The 13,971-nt window shown below is 37.0% G+C and overlaps 1 protein-coding gene across 16 annotated transcripts in view; it reads right to left on the reverse strand.

The window, feature by feature from the left end:
• ROBO2 (roundabout guidance receptor 2) overlaps nt 1-13,971 on the reverse strand; it is a 905,955-nt gene that overhangs the window by 48,094 nt on the left and 843,890 nt on the right. For all 16 annotated transcript variants that reach the window (XM_069870289.1, XM_069870339.1, XM_069870284.1 and 13 more), the window contains 3 exons: nt 11,507-11,689; nt 2,146-2,188; nt 458-585 (listed from right to left, as the gene is read on the reverse strand). In XM_069870289.1, the coding sequence (XP_069726390.1) occupies nt 458-585; nt 2,146-2,188; nt 11,507-11,689 (354 nt within the window). The remainder of the gene's footprint in view (nt 1-457; nt 586-2,145; nt 2,189-11,506; nt 11,690-13,971) is intronic.

The raw sequence follows: 13,971 nt of genomic DNA on the forward strand, positions 1-13,971 counted from the left end.
ATGGTTCATAGTTTAGACTGAGAGTAGACCTTCAAGAGCAAGGGGATGGGTAACGTAAAAGTAACAATGTCCTTCTTGTGCTGAAGGAATGTCCTTCCTACATCCCCTGAGCTCTCTGCTGTTCTAGACATGCTCTGTCCCCAGCTACATTACCCCACACCGCAGACGGTTCATCTCACACAAAAGGGATTGAGTCTGAGCAACAAATAGTCTTATGTTGAGATGATAAGCAGATCCTGCCTCACCACTGTGGGGTAAATTACAAACTAGACCTATATTTTAAAGAAGCAGAAAGAGACAAAGCAAAATAAACATTTTAAAGCCATTTTTAAGTAAAATTTTGAGTGAAACATAGAAAGAACTGTAATGGCAAAAACATTGCACAGTGATTATCATCGATGTTTACTAAGAGAAACCTATTGTATACTATATGGTGAATTAATGAAATGAAACCTACCTCCACGACCAAAATTGCCAAGATCATTGGGTCCACTAGTGCTGTTGTTTACTGGTAGACCTGTGGCAGGCCAAGAGTCTGCAAGCCAAGGATAACTGGGGTCACTTGCATTCAACAGACCTGGTCGACTGAAGCAAAATAAGAAAAAAAGATATACATACAAAGATATATACATATAGATTTAAAAAATAAAAATACTTCTGAGGTAACTAGTGACTGAAGAGACCATATGATTGTTCTCCTAACACCATAGGTAAAAAAAAAGTTTAGGATACTTTAATTTATTTCAAATTAAAATTGTGTAGTCTTTGATGATTTAAAGACCTTGAGCAGTTAATTAAGGATATATACAAATCAACTTTGTCAGTAAAAGTGGAACTAGGCATCCATCGTGATTCTGCCAGAATCCAAATGAGCTCTGTTGTCTGTGTGAAACAGGGGTTAGGTGGCACCATCATGGGAACCTACACCATTGCTGCATGATAAATTACCACCTCAAGAGAGCCATCATTCAAACTGATTGCTCTGTATCAGCCATTTCCAGGACTTTGGGCCACTATTTCTTCCTTCCATTGCATCTCAAATGCACGCCTGTCATCTACAGGCTGGTAACTCTTTTTTTGAGCACTCTTGGATGGTTTAGAGGCAAACACATTTGAGTAGGATTAATGGAAAGTCCACAGCTATCTTTATCTGCCACTGCTGCATGGCTTTTATATTCCTGTAATTCACAGCTTTGAGAGCAGTGTTAAATAGTGAATATGTTGAAAGGGAAGGTACACATGGGCCATAAGGCACCATGTATTTCTCAACTCAGGATAAATAGCCAGAAACTTAGCAAGGCCAGAGGATTGTTTGTATTTAACAGGGAAAACAAATAATTTCCTGCAGACAACCTCTTCCCTCAAACAAAAACAAAAAAAACATCCACAGTTCTGCAGCTTTTCTAGGTTATTAATCCAGTCATGTAGTTGGAGCAACATCTCTGATCGTTGTACGTTATAGACCCCTGCCTGGTAGAATCCCTAAGAGAAACATTCGTTTCTATGGAAACGGCAATAAGAAGACCCAGCCACCTTCTTGCCACATCTACTCGCTCTCATTAGGCCTAATCTCTTTTGCTAAAATATTGATTAAATGGGAGATTGGAAGTTATTACCAGGGCCTAATTACAATCTCCATATTGGCAAAGGGAAAATAGATGGGGATATATGGGCCCGTTATCAGCTTTTATCAATTTCAATTGAGTAGCCAGAGTTGTGGAATCCAGTCCTATCAATCTACAGCCTATTCATCATCCATGAATCATTTATTTTGTGATCGATTAAGTGTAATTGTTCACTCACAGCAATTTAGGAGGAGCCAATAAGGAGTCTTAAACAACAGCAACTTCATTTGCTAATGTCTAATTAATGCAATAAACATCCCAGTAACAAATGAACACATTCCTTGTGATATTTACTACTCATTTCTTCCAGGGCATCTGGGAGATATGAAACATCTGGGCTTGATTCTTCCAAAGAGCACAACAGATAGGTCATTAAACCTTGTGGTAAATTACTTAACTCCTCCTAGTGTTGTCATTCTTCCCAGTGATTATTTGCTAAATGCATCACCCATAGCATTTTTTTCTGATCCCTAATTTTAAAAATAAATATGATGGGAAGACTTTTATACAAAAAACATACCTTCCATTGCTCATTAGTCCTCCATCTCCTCTTTGGAAAGTGACTGTGTTTTGGTTGAAAAAACAAAACAAACAAACATACACACATGCACACACACACATATAAGACAGGGAAAAATCAATTAGTAATAATTAAAAGTAACAATTCAAATTGCTCAGTGTCCAAAATAGAAGATCTCTTTGCATCATCACATAATAAAGTACAGAAATGATAAGAAAAGCATCAAACCCGTTAGGGTTACATTTTGTTCAGGATTTCACTGCATGTTGTTGATTAACATCAATTTGCTTTGTAGCTTGCAAGGCAAATCAAGCGCCTGGGCAAAAGCCCTGAATTTACCACAGGCCCCTTCATATGACTTTGTGCTGCAAGACTGAGCCATGTGATGAAATTGTTTTCTTGGCATGCTTTTGCTTCAGTACATAATGACATTGCACCAGTGAGTTAATAACATCATGTCGTAATGCAGTAATATAATGTCACCACACAAATATGCCATTTCCCAGGATAAATACGAAGAGGTGACAGCTCTATTAGAGCTGAAGGGGTAAAATAAAGCATACAGCTGCACTGTTTCCATTAGAAGTACAGTATAAGAATCGGCAACCACACGTAAATGCATACACATCAGTATCACTGGGAAGAAAGTGTTTCTAGTCTTGCCATGGGAGATGCCAAGGACATGTTCAGAGGGAGACAATTGTTTTTATGGCCCCATTCATAGGTATTTGAGAGGAAAATAGTTGGACTCGATGATCTGGTGGGTCTCTTCCAACCTAGTTATTCCATGATTCTATGATTCTATGAAAAAAACAACAGGCTAACCCTTGTCTATCTTATTAACAGGATTACATTTCAGGGCAAAATAGGTAAACTCACATTACTGGTGAGATGCTAATTGACAACATCTGATTCACTTTTTTGAAGCACTGGCAAATATTTTCCACCAACATCAACAGACTACTCTGGTTTTCAGTGGCAATACTCCATTGTTTATTGTCAGGCATAGATAAGCCAGACTATTAATATTATCAATGTCCTGGACACCTGCATCCTTACAGGCCCCTGACAAGATGAGGATTCGAATTTCAGAGACTCTGTGGCCAGTCTAATTTAAAATAGGCCTTGGTTTGGAAGACAGATATTCCCATCATTATATTATAGCTCCCAGAGTACCTGCAAGATTTTCCAAATATTAGTCCAAACTACACTAACTCAAGATAAGGCTTTCTATTACACATCATTCTAATCAGACAAAATTACTACACACAATAGAAATGCTGTGATCACTAAAAAATTAGCAATATCATAAATCCCCTGGGAAAATACTTGTGATACCATATAGAATTCTTGCCACTTTATTAACTCCTGGGATAATTTTACAGTCTACATTCAACAAAGGGGACAAAACTCACCCCTCTGGAAGCCCTGCTGGAAGAGTGCTTGGGTAAGGTGATTAATTACCCTTCATTACAGAACAAACTAATATCAATATCAGAAAATCACTGCAGTCATATGTCATATCAAAATGGTTAACAGCTGAATTTTGAAAGGATGTAATCAAATCAATTAATGAAAAGAAAATAAAAATGCAAGCATGGGGAGTATTCAGAAAGAGTGTGCTTTGAAAACAAGACATGGTAAAACATTGCAGCTAATTAATTTTAACGCTGATACTACTTTCATTCATGTTGTTTCTAACAGGCAGTCAAATGACGATCACTCGTTGCTTAAAAGTGAATAATCTAAAGTGCTGTGGATATTGTGTGAATATGCAAAGATGTAGGTACTGCCCGGCTATGTTTCGAAGTATGTTGGTCAAAAGCACATTAAAGACTGGTTTCCTCCTCCTTTTCTCCTTCAAATTTAATATTCCATTTCTCCAACTTGCTACATTTTTCAAAGTGACAAGAAATAAGGAAAATGTGAAACAAGGATGCATTTGGTAAAACCCCTTACAAAATAAAGTTTACAGACCTAAGTGAATTTCAGTAAAGCATATTTTCTGAAAACTTCTTGGGGTTGATACTTGTTTTGGAATATCATCTACCAGAAATAATTTTAAATTAATTTTGTCAAGATTTATATGCCACACATAGGTATGTGAGATTTTAACTATGCATGTCATATGGAAAAAAAAACATCAACACTTCTGGTCTTGAAAATATTTATGTCCCTTGTGTGCCTTTATAAACCAAAGCTAAAATGAGGGAGCTGGTAGGAGATTGCAGCAATGTTTGCCAGACATATTTTATTTTCCGTGTAGTGAGGTATGGAAAAAACTCCAAGGCATGCTGTAAGAAACATATCAAGAAGATATGACATTAAAACTTCTTCTCTAGAGCTATAATTGCTGCAGATAGGCTGTAGCATATGAGCTTGCCAAGAAGAGACAGGTATCACAACCTTTAGGGGTTTTTTTCCTTCTGTCCTGGATGTATCCTTCTATCCCGGTTGTATCCTTCTATCCCATTCCCTGTTTTTTTATCTACATTAAATAATCTTACACCATTCCAATATAAACACTGTTTTTATAAGAAAAGTCGAGCTTAGCTAATTAAAAAAAGAACTTGTCTTGCAGTGACATTATTTTTCCTGGGGAAGGCTGTGCCTGGCTTATGGCATGTGTATGGAACAGGGAAGGAATACAGGTTTGTTTTGTTTACCCTCCACCCTGTATACCAATGCATGGATGGTTATAACCTTCATGAGAAAATAAACAGGAAATTTTTTTATTACTATTCTTGGTGGAAAAAGCTCTGGAATATCAACTAAGCTAGCCAAAATTTCTCTTGACATGTGTACATGTCATCAGAATTGTTACCAAAAAAAAAATCATATTCCTGATGCCACCCGTAAATGGGCAACCTGAGGCTGGATTGGGAAGATGCCTTTCTTTTAGCATCAATATTGTGAAAGAAAAGACTGCTAACAATGGAAGATATGGTCAGGCTGCCAACACAAGCACTATGTTTATCGTTCCTGCCATACGTTTTGTCAGCATTTTTGCCTGCAGTTTGATTTCTGCAATTACAAAACAAGTCTAAATGCTTCAATAGGAGCATACTTAATGCAATGCAGTCTTCTAGATGTCACTGTAAAAATAAAACACACAGACAGCTGCTTTATTCATCCTGTCTCCACTTCAAAAAGAAGCAGAGCAATTTCAAGGGGCAATGTAAGATGAGGAAGGGAAGGATGTCCCTATCACTGACCCACCCATCTCCCTTGCTTTTTATCACTGAGGAAGCAAAAAAGCTCTTTCAGCAGTCTTTGCATCTGATATATGTTCTTAGAAAGGCTGAAGACCTGCAGGGATGAGATTGGTTTTCAAAAGAAGATGAAAAAATAACCTCTGCATAGAGAGATTTTGAAGGAATCCCCACTAGCTCATACTTCAAGGACTGTAGAAATGCTGAAATGTAATCCAAAGTGCATTTTAAATGCATAAATATTTAAGAAAATTACATTGTATATATTTGTATAAAGAACAGCATACATTGAGGAGCTTTTCACATGCTTTTTATTAAATATATAAGGAGGTACCCAAACCATTTACTAATACCATCTGACAAGGTTAAACTTAATCTTCATGCCTGCTAGAACTGGAAAAATATGAGTGTATAGTAAACTGACATTCTGAGGCAAGAAAGCTTTAGAAAGCTTTAGAAAGCTTTCTGTATGCCTATCTCTAGTAGGCCACATTTTCCTACCACAAATGAAAACTTTAATGTTGCCAGCCAAGTCTCATTCCTTTTTATGATAAGCTGTTCCTCAAATATGAATGTAGATTAATCCTCTTTTAACAAGCATTAACTCAGAACAGATAATCAGCATATAAAACTTCCATCAAATCCTCTGTCTACCTTTGGATGACTCTGTCAAATAATTTATCCTCATTTAACAGTTTCAGGAGTTGCACATAAAATGTGTGGCAAACCATAATTCTTTATCTATTTTTAATTTGTTTTTGTTTACTCAGTTTCATGAAATCTTTAATCCTGAGGAGCACTAGGCACTAAATAATCATACCTACTCATAAGTGAAAACAAATACATATTTACTTTCTTTGCATGACTGAAGGCCTACACGCTTGCAAACACCTGAACACTCAAGTGAGTGGGTAGTGGCGCAACAATGTGTTTGAGGGCATAGGAAAGATAAGCAGATTAACAACATTTGTCTTATTTCTACAAATGGATCCCATGCATTTGTTGTATAGCCCTTATACAAAAACGTGAAAAGATAATTGCAACTTTCCGTTCAAAGTAAATAAATTTTGTTCTGTCGTTGTAATACAAGAATTAACCAATTCATCTATTACAGGAGAAGTGATCGGATATCTCTTTTGTGCCACCTATCTTTTCTTGTACCATGCAGAAACCTACAGTATGTTTTTATATCCAGGCAATCTGAGTAAAATGTGTCCATAGAAATACTAAAGAACCAGTGCAGCAGTACTGTAGATTTTACAGAAACTCACAAAAGACCAGCCCATACTTTATATTGTAGAACAGGTGACTGAAAAGGTGTAACAGTTGTATTTAGTGTTTGAGTTTGCTGATAATATGTCACGGTCCCGAAAAACTGTACTTCTTGTACAGCTGCAGATTATGGCACTACTACTTAGCAGCAGTAATCTAACAAACGTAGTAAAACATCAGATGTGTTGTAGTCCTAATATTATCAAGATCAAGGCCTGGTCATGATGGGGGAAAGGGAAATGGAGGAACACTCATGTGCAGAATTGTGGCTTGGTAAATACTGAAGTCAGTTCAATTGAAAATAAGTAAAAAAGATTTAGCTATAATTTTCAAAGTCACTTTATTTGTGACTGTCTGAGCAAACAATCGGTGCTTATGAAAATGTCCACAGAGACAGACTGCTTAATGAATTAAACACTATCAATTATTCTTCTTTGGCAGAAAACTTTACCAATAGCATGACATTTGCTGTTTGCTCTTCTCCTACATATAATATTACAGTAGTTCAGTCACACAGCAGAAATTATACCTCTTAGGAGCCTAATAACAGAATACAAATAACAAACAGTCTCAGTGAATGGACCATAATCTGAAAATGACCCAAAAGAACATTTTTAGCAAGTAATTATGTAACTGCAGGATCCAGACTTTTAAACAACAATCTTTAGAGTTTTAAGTCCTATAAATACGCAAATATAACTGAAGAAAAACAAAACAAAATATTTGCATCAGAAATAATTGAAAGAAGAGTTTCTTCGTTTTGTGTTTCAACTAGACTAAGTATATGAATGTTCAACTAATACATTTAGTTCTCCTTATTACACAGACAAATCTGCACCCTCTGCAATCTCTAAAACCTGAGTTAATTAGGATAACTTTATTGACAGCTATCTATGATGAGATTCTGAAAGCTACATACCACTGTCTAAATATTTAGGTATGAAACCAAACTTTATGAATCATAACTTTGAAGGGAACAACACACAGTTGTACAGTTGTGTCATCAAACCTCCACTAGCATAGATACATTTGTTTGAATTATATTACTAATGGCAAATTCATATATTAGAGAACTAAAGATGTCTCCTTAGGGAACTTTGGATATAGAGGTAAAAAACATGGAATACGTTCTTTCAGAAAAACAACATTATTGTAAAAATATGATTGGTTTTGGTTTTTTTACTTGACTACTGGATGACATAGGTACTCAGTGCCTCAAGAAATATTTACAGGCCAGGAAATAGAACTATGTGCTGTTATAGTTCTATAAAGTCCATGAGACATTAAAACTATTTTAAAAAAGCAAATTTTTGGCAGTGTCTTTAACATAGCCTAGTATTTCAGTACACGTGGATCAACTGCACTGAATTATGCACAGTCACTGTGGCTCCAGCGCAACCATTTGTCATGCCAATATATGCTACAAAGACGATGGAAAAACTCACCACAGTTACAGACAGATTACTGTGGCATAATCACAGGATCCAAATGCAAAGACAATCACAGGATCCAAATGCAAAGACACGTTATTTGATTTTGAAAGAAATCCTATGTTGCATCTCAAATGAAAGCAAATAAAGCATTTGGGGTAGGATGTGTTGTGCCACAACTTATTTTGATCTGAACAAACCTGCCCAGAAGCCAGGAAGAGCAATTCCTGAGCCTTCCCAGCTTCTCTATGAGGAAGCCTCCCCCTCGTTATGCCACAGACCACCTCGAAAGCAATTTCTTTCTTGCACAACTAAACATTCAAGCTGTGGCTGAAGGTAAGCATGAGTGAGAAAGCTGCCAGTCGAGCATGAGGATTGGTTCAGCAATGCAGTAGGAAGATTGGACTCTATCATATGGATAGCAGAGGGGACGGAAGAAGAGATGGCTTTGGTAACTGCAACTGAGGATCCAAGCCGCACACCAAAAAACTTATATACTTCTGCTGTAAAATGCTGAGACTTATCAGCCTTTTACACTGTAACACTGAAGTACAATTATTTTTGAGGTTTTGAATCTCAAGCTTAGGTATGAGAACAGAAGCTAAACATTTGTATTTATTATTACTGTCTATTATATACTCTATTTTTCCTGGTTATCCATGTGTTGGCTAAGCTGTTTGCAACCTGCTGTTTCAGACACACTTCATTGGTTCTTCACACATCTTTAATCATGCTTACAGTAGTGGTCTACCATACGCTATGTGTATTAGAGATTTGAGAACTAAGATATCAGACTTGAATTGGGTAGGCAGAAAAAAAGCAAATGCTTCCATCCCAAAACCACTGTAAAGGCATTGCATGCATGGATTGCTTGCAGTTCTGGACACCTCATGGAAAGGCAGATGTATACTAAACTAACAGCTAAACTGGAAGAAAGTTCCTTCTCTAGTTAGATCTTCAAAAATATTTGAGACACTTCTGAGCTTTAAAATAAAAATTCAGTCGTATATGACTACTGCTTGTTTATGTTAAGTTAGTTCAAGCACCTTGTCCTGCAAATTACTTTCAAAACTGTATTATTTTGAGGAGTGAGATGAGTAAGAAGTATGCAGAATTATAATGACAAAGACTTTTATGCTGACAGATTTTATGTTCCCCTGCAATCACTAGGAGAATAAATGCTACATTTTTTATCACAGAGAGACAGCAGAAATATTTCTCCTTGTATTTGGTTTTAATTCTGCATACCTCACATTTTATCAACACTTAGACAGCTGATGTTTGCAATGATATGTTGGTGAGGTAAGAGACAGACTAATGAACAGTACCTGCAGGGGTGAAGGTGAAGGACTGAACTGCAAAACAAGAAAGCAAACACATTGTGAGTTACACACCCTGACAACAAGTACTAATTGCAGGGCATGAGTCTGCTCTGGAATTTTCTCAGTTGCGATTGAATATCGTAAGCAGGACATAACAGCTAAGCGTAAAGCACTAATCAGCCAGCAGCCAATGGGAAGTGATGGCTGGAAAGGTGAGCAATGAACTCTGACAGTCACATACGAAGACTTTGTGTGTGGACATGCTGTTCTCCAAACTGTAAACATTAGGATGAATTTTGAAGTGTGATCTGTTATCAACTTTCCTTGCTGAAAGCATACGCTACTTAATAATTTTGATAATGAGAATTCTGTATTATGATACAATGTTCACATCACACTCAGATGCAGCAAACACCATGAGAAGGAATGAATTTCAGGAGACCCAATGTTTATAGTGACTATTATAACTATTTGCAGCTATGCATTTTAAGGTATAAAATACTTTGTTCTCAATCTCTCCACCCACCCTCGCAATACTACAACATGCAAACTCAGATATAGGGCTAATAATTCTGCTTTTTTAAAAAAGAGCAGTCTTAGCTTGTGTCCAGAATTTAGGACTGTTTCCTAAGGGGAATAACAGTACAGCTGTCTCTCAATATGAAAAATCTTGGGTTCTAGACTGATGTACACACATGTAAGTGTGTGTGATATTTATTAGTCTCAATGAACGCCAGCTCAGCTCTCGTAGAGTAAAAGTCATTGCTGTTAATGGAAAGAAAAAATTGCCTCGGGGCAAAAAGCATAATCTATGAATGATATAGGCCAGGTGCTGATGTAAGGTGAGGCTCCACAGAAACCAGTTTAGTCCAACGACAACAGAAAGGGTGTCTCTTCTCTCTGCTTCTGCTGGCTGTGGTGCTCATTTAATTTCTTGATGGGCTGCTTCATTTCACTAAACCAGGAGAAAACTAATCCAGCAGGAAGGATTGAAAACAAACACAGAAAAGTTTTATTCTGATTTAGTCATCCCAGTCAGGACACTGAGGAGTCTGATGATGGTTAATCCCAAGGTGAGGAAGCATAGGACTTATTGGTTGGGAGCAGGGAATGAATATTGGGTTTTGGGAAGTTGTTAAAGAGTTGCAGTCACCTAGGGAACCTGTGTCCTTGGATTTGCCTGTGATGACTCATAGTGGAACTTCAGCGGGATGTAATGTCAACATTCAATATGCATTGTCCTCAACTGTGCACATCTTTTTCAGGGAAGTGTTTTCTCTTTTTAAATGTTTTATATAGTAAGCAGTACAAAAGAATCTAACTCGATATTTGAAGAACAGCGCTTTTTTTTGTGCTATATTAGGTTTCAGAGTGGCCCATTTTATTGTAATTCACCTGACTTCCTAAAAATCCATAAGAATACTGAAGCACAGAATAATACACAAAACAAACAGGTTGGAGGAGGAAGAAAATATTTTCATTTGGCAAATGTATTTATTTTTCCAAATGTAGTTTTCAAAAACTAATCTTTAAATGGAGCAATGCATTTGGCGCAAGAGTGATCACACTGTGAGGGGCATTCCAAGGTATCCTACATTCAACACAAAACTTTCAATGGCTTCTGCCACAGATAGATTTTCACCACACTTCTCTAATACATCATTCTCTTTTTTTTTCTGGCAGTAGGTATGCAATGACTGATTAAGTATCTCCATTCATTTCCCATGCATACAGGGAAATGAAGAAGACGACCAAATATTCTTCCTAACCTTCCTTGTAAGGGTCTAGTCTAATTCACATTTGAGCACGTAAATGTAGCTAACAGAGTGCCTTCTGAGCGAGGAGCAAGAGGCACAGTTAATCCTCCGTAATTTTTTATGCTAGATGTGTTGGAGATGTAAAATTAAAGACTGTCTTATGATAATGATGAAATGTGGTACTGAGCAATGCATTTAAAGCTTCTCATACACCAGCATTTTCACAGACTATGTTTCAAATCAGCATACAAAATTCACGCAGGCCACCTTTGCTGTAAGTTCAATACATTTTTTAAGTAGGTTTAACAACACCTGTTCTCTTCATGACAGAACTTCATGAGATGGTAATAAATAGCTACTGTTCTTACCAGCATAATTGCTGAGCCCCTTCCTCTTCTTTCTGCGCCAGTACAGCCAGATGCTAAAACCCATCAGAATTACCCAACATGCACCACCGATGCCAGCTATAAAGGCAGGCTGCTTGACAACATCAGTGATTTGCTCAGTTATGCTGTTGTTATTTTCAGTGATGACAACTTCGTTACGACCTCCTGCACAAAAGCAATATGACAGAAAGTTGTTATTATGGACCTCGTAATACAAAAAAGGAACAAAGTACTGCAAATGAAAATGGAAAAAAAAAAAAAACAGTAATGAACCTCAAAATAATTGTAGGACAGTAGGACAGCTTTAATGAGTATGAATACACACCTGAAAACCAATGTTTCTTGAATGTAAATCCATAATCAATTGCAATTTTGCAAACATATACCTGAAAAGATAGCTCTATAGCACCCTCCCAAGTAATGTAACAGATGACAGTCCAGAGCCTTTTTTTCAACAATGTTTCTTGCTTTGTTTTTACATAATTATAGACAGAATACAGTGATGAGAAATGGATCATAGAAAATAAATCAAATAAAAGTTAGTCCAGCAATCAATAAATAGCTTTTTCCAAATTAGAAATCCAAATACAAAAAATGTTACAGCCTCAGAAGACAGTTCCTTCTTTCATTGTTGTCAGCACACCAAAATTTCTAACTTAACTCCTATTTTTTTTCTGAATGTTAGGATTTCTGAATTTAAAACAAAAAATAAAGTATATATATGTTCAGCTGGGGCAAAGATGCATTTTCCAGCAATTATTTCATGTGGAAAACAATTAATACAAATTCTAAGTGCACCAGCTTTGAAATAAAGCAGAAAATCACATAGTTAACTGTAAGCTCTAAACAAATCACAGTAACAGATGCTATTTTTTTCACCTAGAATAGGCACAAAAAATTCTTAACATCAACCTGTAAGGAATAATTGGGATGTGGAATACCAATTAAAGTGACATGCATCAAAAATTACTACATAGGATTGTAAATTTGGTATATTACATTAGAAAACCATAAATTTCAGTAGATGCTCCTATTGATTGTCCCCCCGCTTTCTCTAAAAGGTAACTTTTCTAAAAGGAAAAGCTCAGTGTCTGGCTTGAAAACAAATGCTCATAAAAAAATGTGAGTGAAAATTCAGGAAATGCTAAAGTGTATAGTTCTAGGGCTAGCATTTTCCTATTCAAATCTTCCCTTGTCAAAAATGGTTAGTTTTACAATTATGAAATGTGGAACACATTTTGCTGTGAAAAATATGAATATTGATTATATGTACATTTGATGTAAACTGCCCACTTGTGCAGTTTTGAAATTGGTAAAAGAATTATCCATCATTTCCAGTAAACGCATGTATATAGTTCAATCCTTGAAATGTTTATGTAGTATTATCAGATGCCTGTATGCATGCTGAAGAGCTGTAAGATTAGCAATTCTACTGAGACAAAAAAGATGCAAATACTGTGATGCTCAGTTATAGGAGTCTTTTGTACACATTTGACGTCGTAGAACATGACAATAAAAGACAGGAATGGTCACTCAGAGGAAATTATTAAAAGTATTGTAGCATTTGTCTTGCTGTGAAAACATAAGCATTCCTCTTCTATAATTCATTAACAGTTAATTTACCACTCACTTCTTTCAACAGAACAGCCCCTGTGTGAGCGCACTGGCTTCAGACAAAGGCAAGCAAACAAGGTCATTGGCTAAAGCAGATGCAAGAAGCCTGACACTTCCAGCTTTATTTCCATGAACATCTTGCAAGAGATCTAGAGTTGACACCACTCAAGTGACAAATAAGGATCCCTCCCAAGGGCATGCCTCCCTTGCCCCAGCCTCCAACCTGCCTCCCTGCCATGGGATTGGGTCTGCCCAACTGCTGCCCCACCCAAGATGTGGCTTCGGACGACGTCCTCTGCTGTGCTCAGATCTGGGCTGAGTTGTTGAGGAAGAAATGTAATGCACTGCATTACGTTGCTATCACACTGTTAATGATCTTGGTGATTTTATTAAGCTTTCTCTCTTTCAGCATCATGTCAATATTTAGTAATGATGACCGTCTGCTTTTGCAAGCAGACAGTTGAAATTGTGCTAGGACTTGGCTTGCTTTCAGTAGTCCTATGCAAGAAACAAAACAGGCTTCCGGCAAACAAAATAGGTCCCACAGATGGATGCTGACAGACTATGCCTACTAATCTATAAAAAAGCAGTACTCATGTCTCATACCAGTCTATATTGGGCATGCTGCTAAGCTTTGCTAGTGTCAGGGCTTGGTAGATTGTGGCTGTCCTTTCCCTTACTTTCCTATTTTGTTATGCTGCTGCCAAAGGCCCAGTAGTTTCCAGTCCTGATGCAGTAAGCAAGAATAAAACTCAGTGAGTGTCTGTGACAAGGAAAAGAAGGGAGGCAGCGGTGGCTTCTTTATTGGATTTTTCATTGTGTTTTACCCATGG

This window comes from Phaenicophaeus curvirostris, chromosome 1, assembly GCF_032191515.1.
Source record: "Phaenicophaeus curvirostris isolate KB17595 chromosome 1, BPBGC_Pcur_1.0, whole genome shotgun sequence".
Taxonomy (NCBI): Eukaryota; Metazoa; Chordata; class Aves; order Cuculiformes; family Cuculidae; genus Phaenicophaeus; species Phaenicophaeus curvirostris.